At 44.3% G+C, this 14,786-nt stretch overlaps 4 protein-coding genes across 4 annotated transcripts; 3 read left to right on the forward strand and 1 right to left on the reverse strand.

Moving 5' to 3' along the window:
- Positions 1-1,817: 1,817 nt before the first annotated feature.
- On the reverse strand, positions 1,818-4,431 carry DFL_003439 (uncharacterized protein; the record flags this gene model as incomplete). The annotated part of the gene is made up of 5 exons (XM_067632377.1): positions 1,818-3,269; positions 3,334-3,491; positions 3,557-3,625; positions 3,679-4,009; positions 4,093-4,431. The coding sequence occupies 5 exons, from the start codon at positions 4,429-4,431 to the stop codon at positions 1,818-1,820; spliced, it is 2,349 nt and encodes a 782-aa protein (XP_067490652.1).
- A 5,945-nt stretch (positions 4,432-10,376) lies between these two features.
- Positions 10,377-11,166, forward strand: DFL_003440 (uncharacterized protein; the record flags this gene model as incomplete). Its single annotated transcript, XM_067632379.1, has 4 exons — positions 10,377-10,738; positions 10,800-10,855; positions 10,904-10,979; positions 11,034-11,166. 4 exons carry the CDS (start codon positions 10,377-10,379, stop codon positions 11,164-11,166), a joined length of 627 nt encoding a protein of 208 aa, XP_067490653.1.
- Positions 11,167-11,731: 565 nt separating this feature from the next.
- On the forward strand, positions 11,732-12,223 carry DFL_003441 (uncharacterized protein; the record flags this gene model as incomplete). Its single annotated transcript, XM_067632380.1, has 3 exons — positions 11,732-11,789; positions 11,851-11,883; positions 11,931-12,223. The coding sequence occupies 3 exons, from the start codon at positions 11,732-11,734 to the stop codon at positions 12,221-12,223; spliced, it is 384 nt and encodes a 127-aa protein (XP_067490654.1).
- A 521-nt stretch (positions 12,224-12,744) lies between these two features.
- DFL_003442 (uncharacterized protein) lies at positions 12,745-13,396 on the forward strand (the record flags this gene model as incomplete). Its single annotated transcript, XM_067632381.1, has 2 exons — positions 12,745-13,147; positions 13,212-13,396. The coding sequence occupies 2 exons, from the start codon at positions 12,745-12,747 to the stop codon at positions 13,394-13,396; spliced, it is 588 nt and encodes a 195-aa protein (XP_067490655.1).
- Positions 13,397-14,786: the final 1,390 nt, after the last annotated feature.

A 14,786-nucleotide genomic window follows, 5' to 3' on the forward strand; every position in this document is an offset into this window, starting at 1 on the left:
ACTATTCCCTTTTCAATGTCACCTATTTCATAGCCAATAACAGTCCGGCATCACGATCTAATAATATTGATACATACAACTGCATAAATAAAGTCTAGCGTTTTACCCAAATTCCAGTGAAAAGGAACGGCCGGCCCTAAAGAAGCATCATCCCAACCCAATCTCCCTCATTGCAGTATGCTAGCACCAAGAAGCTCGATCGAAATCTGTAGGTACAAGGCATCTGCTGCAATGAGCTCTTAGTCTATAGATGAAGCACGAAGAATCGAATCCGCAGGATATCCGGATCCGATTGACCGATGAAAAGGAAACTGGACTGGATGAGAAGCAAGATCCCTTACCATATCGGAAATACTAGCATTATCCCGCCAGCAGCGTCGATGCCAGCCCATAGCCTGACCAGCTCCCGAAATAGAAAAATTCCGACTGTCAATAGAAAATGACTATCACCTCTCCCCACAAAATATCGGTTTCACATGATCATAACTGGATGATATCAAATTCAAAATTTTTCATCAGCAAGGAGCTATTCCTATGACCTTTCAAATGTAAGGTGAGCTGTCCGGCCATCCCCGCACGTGCGTGTCCATACTAATCTTCTTAGCGCCCATACTCCATCCCACACTTTTATTCGCCTGTATTTTCTTACCTATCCATAAATCCCACCCTTATCAAAGTACGTACTAATGTTTCAGGGAATCCAGTTGTGTCAGGGACAACTGGCAAGGCAGGCAGGACTGCAGTTACTGATAACCGACATACATGTTGCATACATTAACATTAGGTGGCGCGGGGGGTTTGTGGTCGGTACATGCATATAGTACATTAGATAGGTACCATCTAATGTCTATTTTCTGCAATGCATTAATGGGGCGATTGGGGGGTCAAGTTGGCCAATTAGTGGGGTAAAAAATGCCTATCGTCTGGAGAGTTGGCATCGGTGAGGATTGCGGTGAGGGGAAGGGAATTTTTATAAGGGCATTAACGATCGTTGATCATTGGATATTATATGCAATCGGGAACGTGAAGGCCAAAGGCGGGGGGATTTACTTATTGCTACTGATTCCCCGCCTTTGAAAGCCTTGGATTCGAAGATCGCAGAGGGAGTCGGTCATCGGCCGAAGAGTGGCGAATGCAATTTTGAGTTTACCTCCATGATCAATACGATATATCATATACTCGGTGTTGATAATGATGGTTAGAAAGTCCTACGATCCGAAATTCAAGAATAGGAGAAGCTAGAAAAGAAGTTTCAAAAGAAAATATTTATACTCGAATATGTAATAGAAAAATGTTTTCCGTATCAAATGGAAAACATATGAAAGTATGGCCCGCGCTGTATCACAGACTAGAAAAATGCTATATACTAAAGTTTCGTAGCTTGTCGTATCCAAATGAAAATATAAATTTGAACAAAGGAAATAGAGTAAAGAAAAACGCCTGTGAATGAATGTCCGTAAATCTCGTCCTATGCGTAGTGCCACATGCAAATATCGTACCAAGTCTTTCCAGTCTGTTCGTAACGCCGTTCGAAATCTTCGTAAACCTGAAAGCAAAAACTATAGAAAGCATGTAAAACGAAAGCTGAAAGAACATCAAATCGTGAATAGGAAACAAAAATGCAGACACATAAACCCCATTCCAAAGACAGAAGCTGCCAACATGTACGCCTAGACTCAAGGCTGACCGAAAAGGAAAACGATAGAAGCAAACCTAAGAACTCCAAACTCATTTATAACCGAAAAAATATAGAGAATCAGGAATTGTCTCGTGCACCAGACTCACCATCTCATACCCCGTAGACGGAGTGAAGCAAACTAAGCGACTACACCAGCAGTCGCCATAACAGGCATAACAGGCATGACACCAACGCTCATCTCCGGCGTGAATTCATCTTTCTCCTTGATTGGGACAAGTCCCTCAGCCTCTCTCAAAGCTTGAGCAATCGACTGTCGTCCAATAGCCAACATCTCAGGAGTGCTACCTTCCTCATTTCTTACTGTTGTCTTTGCACCTTTCCTGAGGAGAACCTTGATACCCTCCAAACATCCGTCTTTGGCGGCGATATGGAGTGGGGTGTTGCCGGATGCATCGACCTCGTTGACGCCGTCGGGGAATACCTCGAGGAGGTACTCAAGGCATGGGTTGACCTTTGTGCCCCATGATCTGGCGGCCTGGTGAACACCGGATTCACCAAATTCGTTTCTGAACTCTGTGGAAGCACCTTTCTGGAGGAGGTATTTGACAACTCTCAAATCTTGCCTCATGACTGCGATATGAAGTGGAGTATCTCCACGTTCCAAGTGCTGAGAGTTGACGTTATAGTTTTGTTCAACGAAGAAAAAGTCGAGAATAGCAAAGTCGGCGATGAAAACAGCGAGGTAGATAGGGTGATATTGGTTCTGGAAACTCTTGACTTCAGTTTGTGTGGAGAGCTTAGCGACGATGTCGGAGATGGGGGCGTCAAAGGTAGCGCCGTGGGTGACAAGAAGTTTCATCATCTTCGACCAGCCGTCTTTTATTGTCCAGTTGAGCAAGGGATATTCGGTTGTGATACCGATCTTGGGCCACGATCGGGCGACTGTGTTGGCATCTGCACCGGCGACCAAGGCTCTTTCCATGGCGTTAATATCACGAGAGTGCCATGCTTTGATGAGATCCTCACGCAAATCTTCGGCGGTCTTAGCTGGAGGTTGGGCGGGGGCGGATGGGCCGACGGTCGGCGAGGCCTGTTCTGGAATCACAGCGAGGGAGACATGCTTGGCTGGGGGTGAGGAAGTTGATTTTCGGGGTTCCTGAGAAGGAGTTCCAGTTCTAGAGATTGGGTCAATGTCGGAGATTGAGAGGGCGGCAGGTGAGGTGGGTCTTTCGGTGGTGGAGTCAGCAATGGTACCGTTGAGGGCGGTGTAGACGTTGGCCAGAGTCGACGCACTTGAGAGGGTCCTCGTCCTGGCAATCGGCCTTGTGGGATTGATTTGTCGGTCAATGTTAGACTTAAGTTTGAGGAATTGGTTGTCGCAGCAGAAATCCACGAGGGATTCCATAAGCTCAATAACGACTTCGGAGGCTGTTGGTCTTTCTGCGGGGTCTATCTTGAGACATCTTGGGATCAAAGCACGTAACCGTTCGGGGTATTCGACTGGAAGAGGTTGAATATCTTCGAGAGGAGTATCTACTGGGAGATCGCATTGACACAGGGCGTATAGAATTCGGCCAAGGCTGAAGACGTTCGACTTGGTTGTATATTTTGCGGCAGAGTCGACGCACTCCTAAAAACCTCGTTAGAATGATTTTGTGGTATAATTTTGAGGGTTGGATGCATATTGAACATACTGGAGGGAGGTATGTGGTTTCTGTTGATAGACTGACTGGTGACTCGCCGTTGAGACCACCCTTAGAGTTCTTTCCGACACCGAAGTCAGAAATATGGCACCATGGAGACCTTGTCTTGAGCCACTGAGTGAATTGGCCAGCAAGCTGCTTTTCTTTCTCTATAATACGGTCGTATTAGTCGATATGACTTTCCTTGGTTCGAAAGCGGGATTTAAAGACGCACCTGTTAGGTTCTCGCCTAGGGTAGCAGTCCAAAGCATGTCGTTGTAGACATATGGCATCGAGAGAAGGACTGCATAATGTTAGCCTGTGGTCGGGATTTTTAATTTATAGGAAAAAGCATACCATTAGATGGCTTCAAGTCCTTATGAACGACGCCCCTATCGTGGCAGTTCTTGAGCCCGCGAGCGATCTCGGTAGCCCAGTATGTTGCAACCAAAGGATGGATTGCGACCTCGTCCGCTCGACATGCTTCCAACACTTTTTGCAAGTCGCCTCCCTCATAGAACTCCATGTATAGCCGCATGCTCTTGGTTGATGGGTTCCATGAGTAGTCTTGCGCGTACTCAGCGATATACTTCTCATTCTTAAAGGACGACCAGATGTCGACCTCTCGACATGTGAAGTCGTAAAGTTGTGGGTTTCGGGCGCAATCGATAGTCTTGCATGCCATGATCTAAATTTCGAAGACATATTAGAATTCTGCAGAATAAAGACTTCGAATATATCTCGATAAAAAAAGATAGTTGTTTTGCATACCTTTCCGTCCTTTACCCGCCTAACTTTCGACACATTCCCATAGCTCCCCTGTCCGAGGTGTTGAATGTATTCATAATCTATATCCTTGCCCTTTAATTTCCTCGGCCCTGCTTTTTGACTGTCGGTTTTTGTACGGTCATCTATCCTCCCTAGTGTTCCCTTGATGATAGCAAAGTCGGATGTCGAAAATCTGACAGAAATGCTGTTTGCAGAAATAACGGGTCGGGCGGGTGATGGTGCTCCTGTTGTAGGGCTTGTTGTGATCGAAGGGGCAATAGGTGCTGGAGCAGGAGCAGCGGCCTCTGCTTCAGCAGCTGGTTTCGACCTCCAAAGAAACATTTTTGATTGAGAAACTGTGCTTCCAGAACTTCCTTAAAGATCACCTGGACCTTGATAACGTGAAGCTCGAGACGCAATTGAATCCGTAAAGTCGGATTTGTGTTTTATATTATTTTGCAAATAGTCGGTGGGCGAAGGCGAGCATTCCTGGGCCGACTCGTATATATTATATAAACCGAACCCAACCATCGAGAAAAAAAAGCTTGCAAAGCATATGTTAACAGGCTTATCACATAGCGTAGTGGCTGTCGCTGAACTGTCTGGCTGCACAGGAGAGCGCACCAGCAGCGTGTATCCGCATGTCTCCACACCACCTTCTCGTCATTGCTAACAGTTGCCCTTTTACTCATCTCGTGAAAAATTTTGCCCGTCCTTTTCCTTCTAACTTTCACGGACTGGCCTGGCATTCCGCTTTTTTGCGTGACAACGCATACATATCACTTCAATTGGCTCGGATATGCACCCAATTGTAATGTGCATGCAGCCAGAACTGTCATCGCGATATGTGACCATGGGAAGTGGCAGGATAATAGCCAATGGCAGAAGCCTTTATCGAGTCCAATGGATACACGTTTCACACAACTTGGCAGGCCCCTTCCGGCCCGACATTGCTTTCGATTGCCTTGCAATTGCAGTGCTCCCCAGCTCTGCGTGAGATTGGGCATGTTCGCAAGCGATCTGGGCAGAATTGCTATCCCGAGACACGATTCGCTGGGACTGCGTCTACGCTTACCACATTTCGAAGGCCAGTCAGTAAATTTTTTTTTTTTTTTTAATGTGATGCTAGCGATGCGGATGTGGGATGTTTTGTGGAGGTTGGAGGGGAATCAAACCAGCCAGTTGAACCCCGTCAAAAACCACATTTTCTTTTCCAACCAACGAAATGTGACAGCGAACTCATCGTCGACGCCTAGAATGGAGAATTTTCGGAGTTTTCGGAATTTTCGGAATTTTTTTTATATTTTTTTTTTTCGTTACATCGAGATACCGATCTAGAATGCGTTTTGGAAGACACGAAATGCTTCAGCTATCAGCCATCTCGATTCTCGATTAGGGCAAATCAATTTCGAAGCTTCGCAGATTTTGTTTGGGCCATTCCATCGAGCTGCAGGCGACGGAAACCCGGTCACAGCGCGGGTGGGACCGCACACACCAAAACGGGAACTCTGAGGCATATTCCAGCCTGCTGCACCACGCTAATTTGACATCGTTATCCAGCCCACCGCCAAAATCTCGACATATTTTTCGTGATTCTAGCTTCTTATCAGTCACGGTACGCGAAATCTAATTGAGTTTATTAGATTTTAGGACTAGTAATAAGACAAAAAGGTTATAGCTCCACATTTAGTATTAATATACAATTTGGGAATGACCGCGACGAAATGTGCATGAACAGGGTTCGCGAGACTCTTGCAATAGAGTCATATTCCACCCTTCGCCTAGGCTGACTTTTATCTCTCTTGTGTCTCTTGCCTTCCATATCAACTATTTCAAAATTCCAATCGAAAAATGCTTGATCCCAATTCTTAGGACATTATATGCTCTCCGCTAGTTCCCTGTGCAGCTGTGAGACCCACGTGCGATGCACGTCCATGTACATGTATGATTTGTTTTCGTCTGAAGTTTAGTGCCCATAGCTTAAAGGATTCAGATCTGCTATTTAGGTTTTTTTTTTTTTTCGAATTCCCTTGCATGTTGGAGGTTTGATGTTCTGCTTCCAATCCCCCAGGTTTTTTGAGGGTTTCTATAATTGATATTGTGTCCTCGGTAATATCTATTGTGAACCCGGTTCGGGAGGCCGTATTTGAAAGTTATTGGCTCTGTCAGCTTTGTTTCCTTTGCTGAGCTTTATATCCTTTGTTACTACTCACCATTGTCTAAATCGTACTGTTTAACGTCATCTACCAACGCACAGAAGATCTCGAAGATAGGCAATGAGGCTTTTTTTTCCTTGGTAATGGATATCATGTTGGAATTTAAAGTCGGCTGCGTTTTGTGATGTTCATCCGAAACTTCCTTGATTCCCATACCCATGAGTTTAGGTACATGGTATATCCTTGAAAATATAAGTTTTATAGGTATATCTCGATGAGGGTGGTACGAAGAGACGTCAACTGAGAAATTGACCACGTTTCCTCGTTTAAGTTTGAAGCATTGTTGTCATTCATGATGTGTGGATATCATACATCTGTGAACTCTATACAAGGTAGTCAGATTATCGTTTGTTCTCTGCCGTGTAAGACATCTCGACATTCTCGAAGCTTTGTCATTTCTCTATGAGCTAAAGTAGCCTCGATTCGAGGCTAGAGGCAAAGGGAAATTGCATCTACTGAAAATCTGCACCCATGTATATTACGGCTCGATGCCCAGAAGATGGCCTGCCCGGATTCGAGTCTAGAGGACATCAACGCCGAATGCTCGAGGGGAAATTCACCTGGACCTATGTGTATCTATTAGGATCGCGTGAATCTTAATCAGACTCTTCGACGCTTTGGAAGCTGTATTATTTACCTAGGTATTTAGGTAGAATTGGGTACAAGACTGGGTAGAAATATCTCACAAACTTAGTCCATTAGTGCCCGTAGGTGTATATCTGCATTTGAAAATGGTCGTGCCTAAAGACTAAAAGGCTCTTAGTTACGTTCAACATCCCTATCGTGTAGCCATGATGCGTGCGGAGAATTTACGGGAAGTGTGCGTAATTTTATCTTCCATAAATTCTACTATATCTGTATTCTAATAGCAGGCCTCGAGACTATTCCAACAAACAAGACTAAAAGAGATTATAGGGATCACGCGGAATTGCCAATTTTGATGGGTTATAGATACGGATCGACATATACTGGCGTCGCTTTGTCTTCCTGTTCATATTTTGGGACCCGTTTCAAATGGTATTGTGATAATATGTGAATATATTCGTCCCTTGTTTCTAGATTCTCCATATCGCTCGATTTGCTTCTTGCTAAACCGAGTACTCTCATATATTCACTGATTTCAGCCATAAGTATGTAGAAGTTATATCTGGTCCATTGACCATTAAGTCACGATGGATGGACATCATCCCTTTGCCACTATCAAACTCCTAAAATGATAAGTGTTAACCTCTCTGGGCTTCTTCTGTTGGTTTTAATTGAAATAAGAGATATTGATTACGTACTTGGAGCCCGGTTTTGGTAGGATTTATCTTCATATAAAGTTCTACTACATTTTTAGCTTGGATTTGCCTTTGAGTTGTATAGAACGGTCTTTTTTATTGCACCCGTAGATTTGTCTTCAATTGGATAGGCGCGATGCCGTTGCAAAAACATAGTGTAACCCGTTTGAGCAGCTGCAGCTGCAGCTGCTATCTCCAGCATTCTTTAAATCATCCGAGTTCTTCTTTTCCTTTCTCCGTCTTCTCCTTGATGGCTTTAGTAACACGGGGTTTTCGAGTGGATCATCGACCACCGCTCTTCTTTATCGTCCCCCTCGAGCTTCTCCAATTAAATGGGATAGGCTTCTCGTCCTTCGCATCAGATCAGGTCTGAAGACTTTGGTCAGGCTATATTGATAAGAAAACAGTTAGATTATCAAGCGTCTTTAGTACTAGAATCTAGGGGTGGTGAAGTACCTGGTCAATACGCATGTGTCCCCGCCGTTTGTAAATTCATGGCCATAGGTGAATACCACCTAGGCCTGGTCACGATGATTTATAGAATATATCATCGCGTTGACCATGATTCTGCTTATCATGGCGGTTGGCTTCTTAGGTACGAATTGTGTCGTACCCTCTGATGGAAAGACGCTGGCGTCGGGTTAGGCGATAGTATGCCGAAAAGTTTTGATGCGATGTAGTTATTCGCGACATTCTTCTAGGCAAAACGCCTGCTGCATAAACTCCTTCAGGGAATAGGGGCAGCTACAGTATCCACCTCGGGCAGGTCTCTTTGGCGATTGGTAATGTTTATTATTAGGGGATGAGCTGGTAGGTTCATTCCCGTGGTATCTGCTGAAAATAGTTTAATTATAATGTGGGACCAAAATAGTAAGTAATCTAATTTAGGGTAGGTTACCGTTAAATTCTGAGCTATAGATCATAAGTCCCGGGCCTTCGCCTCTCGAGTATGCTTCGAGTTTGAAGCAATCTGGTTATATCATTTTCTGAGAGAGGTTTCTTTTGATCTCTATCATTATTGGAAAAGTCAGCTTTACCTCTCTATCATCTTGGATATGATATACCTTTTCCTCTATCATCCTTGCGGCGCTTAGTTTCTTTTCTATCGCAGGTTGTTATTGCGATTTACGTATAGTATTCATTTTGGATTGCGCGATGGCTTCAACCCCCATCACTATTCAGATCTTCATCACGATCTCGGTATATATTCATTTCGCAACCGGAGCCAGCAATTCAGCCCTCATGTTCGAGGTCGTCAATGCGATCTCTATATATGTAGAATTCATAAGTCAGTTATATTCATTTGCTTCATGATGCTTCGGCGTCCTTTTCGACGCCTGCTTCCTCGCACTGGGGAGTAGTTGTGATGTGGTAATACCCATGTGTGACGGGGTGTCTTTGGTTGAATAGGTGGTGAATAGAAGGATATGGTCGTAATCGACAGAGAGGTCTTTTGTATCACCCTAGTTGCTGGTTAGGAATGATGTATAGTGCATAATTCCGCTATCGGTGTGGCTATCATGTGATACTATATTAGTAGACCGACTAAAATTTGGAGAATATCTGGAAAACTTACATATCCCTAAACTAAATGCAACAAGTGAAGCATGAACTTGTCCAAAATATGGGCTTCGTACAATATTTTGTACATCGCTTCGTCAACTTCCCTGCAATATAACGTACACTAACCACGGAGGTCACCCCGTTGAAGTTAATTTCACCTTCATTCTTGGGATCGCGATCGCGATTTAGATTCTTGAACTATTTCCTGTTTGTGAAGGATTTAAATTGGCTAGAGGGAATACTTTTCAACTTATGCAAATCAAGCTGGTCATGGTTTTGTATTGTGTGACCGAGGAGTGGTCATACCTTTGGATCCGGGAAACGGAATCCAATTAAATTTAGTATCAAGCTTTTCTGTAATGGCAATGTTAGATATCTCATAAAATAGTTGAATTGACGGGAGGATACCGATACCTTAGTCCCCCGCAAGCCCACCAGCACGGTGCATTTTCCGGATCGCACTCCCCCATCAGATCATCAATCATCTCCAATCGTCTTCGTAGATACTAGTAAAATAATATCAAAAAAAAAAAAAAAGGTAATGAAATTGAACACGCAGAGGTGTACATCTAGTCAGCGTATGGGGTTGAGGTGGGGCACATGTGATTTGGAGATGTTTAATGCATCTGTAGTGGTAGTTGTTGTGATTGGAAATATATACCTAATATTGGGGAGGTGGGGAACACGTCATGAAGGGATGGGAGAACGCGGTTGTTTGTAGAGATACTTTGTATTCTTGATATTGGGTGGGCCTGTTCGGGGCCCCCCAGTAGGTGATATTTTGGGTGAGGGGGTGGTGATTCATCGGGATCTAATACCGATGATAACGTGCAGTATAACATCCTACGCACGGCGTATAACGTCGAGGGCACGAAACCATATCACTATGGATCGAAGACAGAGTACAGATCAGATACAGGAAGGGCAAGAAGCCCTACATTACATCCTCCGCATAACGTACAACGGAGAGGGCACAAAGTCCTATGATATCATAACGTATACAACGTTCTACGCATCCTAATCGGAACAATTACAATTTATATTCAGAAGTTTCCCTCGGCGAGGGGGGTGGGCTATTTAAACATCACCTTCTCTCGTAGATTTTCTTTCTTTCGTTTCTTCGCTTCACCTACGAACACACATCCTCCTCCTATTCCTAATACATCTACTTCATCCTTCTCTCCTACACAAACATCTTTTAGGAGGTCATCTCTACTCTTTCTTCACGATGTTGTTTTCTTCAGTTGTTCTCTACCTTTTTGCCACTCTCGGGTGTATCGCCGGCGTCTTTGCCGCGGGTTTTGACAATGTTCAGGGTTCTGGTAAGGGCTCTGGTGTTGTTGAAGTTAAAGGTGATCCTCCTTTGGTCAGCTTTGACTCTCTCGGGAATCTACAACTGGTTATTTCCCTGATTAACAAATACCGAGCGGCTCACCAATCACCGCCTGTCACATGGAACACGACCTTGGCCCAATACGCTGCGAATGTCGCGTATCCGTATTGTCGTTTTCAAACCTCTCATGGCCCTTATGGGGAAATTCTCGCCGGTTCTGCCACCGCGAATAACCCAGAATGGTTTATCTGGTTTAAGTATTTTCTATTCTACGATCCTTTGTTTGTTTTGGTTGGTGGGTTGCTAAGTGGGTTGTAGCTTTTATGATGAAAACAAATCTTACGATTTCAAAAATCCTAGGGTTTATGACAATGGTGTGTCTTTTCCATCTGCTGTTTGTTGTTCTTCTGACTTTTGGCTAGCCACCAAGCATCTCACTCAGATCGTCTGGGCTGGGTCTAAGCAGGTTGGTTTTGCCTTCGTCACGGGCTGCGATAAGTAACTACCCTTTCCATTGTTTGTATCTTGGGTCATTGCTCATATATTCCATAGAACCCTCAAATACCAATTGTGGTGTGAGTTCTCGCCTAAAGGCAACACTGGTTCTCAATCGGCCTACAGGAACAACGTCAAGGTCGCGGATCGTACTAAGGAGATTCCGGGCATGCCTCCAGCAATCATCTAAACACTTTAACACATGTTTGAACTTTTTGGTTCGAGATTTTTTCTTTCCTTTTTTTGATCATTACTATTACGTCATGCATGTATCCTACCTGGGCAGTACATATTGTTTGTACTGCTTTTGTTTCTTTTTGACCTTCTATGTTTTTTTTACGCTCTCTGCTATACCGGTTTTACTATATCCTTTCGGTGGGTTTCGGACTAGATAACCTGATGGAACTAAATTGATGTGGATTTTAACGATCTGCTGGTTTGCTTTTGCCAGGGGAATGGGAGGGAGCCTTGATTGGATTTGTGGTAATGGGATGGAGATGACTAGAAGGGTGTTTTGTCGTCAATTTATCAATCAATCAATTTTACATTTAAGTACATGGTTCCATCGTAGAGTAGTAGATACTTAGTAGTAAGAGTAATCGTAAACATGAAGCTGTAGTATCTATATTATCTAGACCCGTTGGCGGTATGCACCCATCGTGACACGAGATCCCGGTTCCTCCACCAGAAGAGCATGAAAAAATTCTGTTGCAAAAAATGCGTTGTCACCCATCTTCACTATAAAATACAACATCATGACCACGGCGTCTAAAACCTTCAACGTCCATCTACATCAACATTATTACCGAAATGGTATCTCCGTTACACGAATTATTTTCCCTGTCGGTATAAAGAAGCTAATACTTGCTGGAAGTAGGGCCTGGATCGTTCGTTCAGGATTTGGAAGGTTAGCAAGGGATGCGACACTATAAGAAACGAGCTGATGCTATAAAGTCTGGAAAAGAGGAATGAGAGCAGAAAAAAAGGCATGGCGAGATGGTGATATTGGTTTATACTACATCACGGAGTTTAAGGGGCATCGAATTCCTGGTGGGGGTATGATGATCGTGGAGGTTGAAGACATGCAGGCCGACGGATTTGGACGAAATTTATCCAACACGATCGATTATACTCTGTACGGCCGGCTTAAATTCACCTCCAAAACCACGGATCACGGATACGGCCGATGCAAGACCGTCAAGTGGATCCAATTACGAAGCCATATTCTTGGAGTTGCAACCTGCTGACTATTAAACGATGTCTAAGGTTCGTACGACTAAACGCTATCATACAACGGAGCTGCCTTGGCTAAAATTATAAAACTCCAGTTCCTCTCGGCTTTTCCGGCGAATTTGGCGCCGAAATGCAGGGTTGTGCGACAAACACTTGTACCTCTCCCTTCTAGGATAAACTCCACAATGGGGTTTTACATAAAAGTGGAGCGGGGGACAAAGGTAGCTGGGGTTAGCTTCTGGCTAGGCTTCTTGGTGTTGCGGGATGCGGGTGAGAGTATATAGAGGGGACTTTGGTAGCTACCTAAGTCTAGGTACCCTTCTCGCTACAATAAGGTTTGGAGCGGGATCTTTTATACGTTTTTAAAATCAGGTTGCACGAGGAGGAACGGTGGATAGGTATATATTTACAGCTATCGCACGAGCTTTAGTTTGATAGGTAAATCTACTCACTATACTATCCACCGTTCTAATCCCCAGGGGCTAACAGACGTAAATAGTTCCTCTCCATCTAATAACTATCAAATACCGACGTCATGGCAAAACTCTTCACCCACACCCCTACCCCCCTCTTCACCCTCTGGCTCTCCATCTCCCTCCCCCTCGTCCTCTGGGACTTCACTTACGTGATGCTCCGCCCTCACTCCATGCCAGGCGGAAAATACCACCTCCCCTGGAAACCCTACGCTTTATACTGCGAAGTCGATTTAGTCTACGGATTCCAACATTATTATGAGGGGAATGGGTTTAATCCCGCTCAGAGTGTTATGAATTTTGTGGAGACACTCGGGTATTTTTATTATTTGTGGTTGGTTAGGAGTGGAAGTGGGGAGAAGGGGTTTTTGGGGGTTGGGAGGGTGAACGGGCGAGTGGCCGGGAAGGCGGTGGTGGTGGGGTTGGTGGGGTGTACGGCTACTTTTTGGAAGACAGTGCTTTATTGTTTGTTCCCTTCCCCTCATATGGATATTGAAGGGGAGAGGAGGCTAATTGAGATATATAACAGGGCTCATCGAAATATTGGGAGGATATAAAAACATCGGACACAATGACTTTACAACATTATTCTGGTTTTGGATCATGACGAATGGACCGTGGCTTGTGCTACCGCTTTATGGGATACATAAATTTGGGAGTGAGATTATTGAAGCATTGTCTGGTGAAGAGGCTAATGGGGTTAAGGCGGAGTAGAGGATGTATTACAGATGGCAATGAAGAGATTCCTTTTCTATACGAATTATCACGATGTGAAGCTGTTTGGAGATGGGGTGATTATGGCCATGTGGGAGCAGTCTGAGGGGTATGCTGAAATATTACTATTTATTACTCTAACTGACATTTATGACAAGTAATCTTCCTCATCTTCATCATCTTCATCATCGACACTCCCTCTCAACTATCAATCATCCCCAAAACTATTTATATATCCAAAACCCAACAAAAATACCACAAAAATGTAGCTATTAACCCCCAAACTAGACTCCTCCTCCTCCTCCCCTCCCTCTTCCTCCTCTCAGACCTCAGGAATCCCACTCCTCCTCCACCTCGGTAACCCTCCGCCACGCAAGGATCTCAGGCTCCAACAACCTACCCCCCACAGTCGATAGACCGGTCTTATCGCATTCAACACCCCCATCGTCTATCTAATAACAAACCCCTCCCACTCACCACCGCTTTATCCATCCCTATCCGCCCCTGCAGTCCCTACCCCCCTGTGAGGACCAAATATCCACCCTTCAGATAACATCTTTGAAACCGAAAACATCGACTGGGTTATTTTAGATAATCCGAGGCAGCGAAGAAGAAGATTTTGAATGCTGCGTCTGGGGAGAGCTGCAGAAGGCAAAGTTGCTTCGGCATCGGCATTTACAACGGGTGGAGGGGTTGCGTCGTCGTCTTCTTCTACGCAGAGGAGTACTAGCGCGAAGGGAAAGGAGGTTGTGAGGAGGTGGAGTCTTGATGATGGGGATGATAAGGAGGGGTTAAGGGGGGGATAAGGAGAAGGGAGTAGGGTAATCAGTGGTTCTATTGCTTATAAGACAACGGAGAAGCACTAGTTTTGGTGGATTGGTTTCTTTTCTTTTGGGCCTTTTCTTTTTTCGAGACTAATTTTTCTTTGATGGTTTTATAACTTTGGTTTCATGCGGGCTAACATGTTTGTCTTTTTGGGGATTGTAATCGGTATCAAGGGTTTCGGGTTTCGGGAAGCTTAAGTTGCATTGATTTCTTTGTATGTTAATCATGATCAAAGGAATTGCAATTCAAAATTAAAAACTGAGATCGGGAATGGAAATTATGATTATGATTATGGGTGATTGTCGTTTAATGAACAAGTTTTTTTAAGTGGTGTAGGTGTTCTTTGGAGCAAGTTTAATCGGAAAGTTTACGGGGTGTTTTATAGATGGTTATACTCGCTTCGTCTTTTACTCTTTCTCCTTATTCAGAAAGTAATTGTAATTTTGAAGGGGTTTAAAAAAGAGATGCTAAGGAGCTATCAATCCAATCTACCCTGTATACAGGAGCAGATTGAGGAGTGGACTTCGGATGATAAGGATATAACGGCGGTGGAAAGTGGGGCTAA

The sequence above is a fragment of the Arthrobotrys flagrans genome, assembly GCF_004000055.1.
Source record: "Arthrobotrys flagrans strain CBS H-5679 chromosome Unknown unitig_0, whole genome shotgun sequence".
Lineage (NCBI taxonomy): Eukaryota > Fungi > Ascomycota > Orbiliomycetes > Orbiliales > Orbiliaceae > Arthrobotrys > Arthrobotrys flagrans.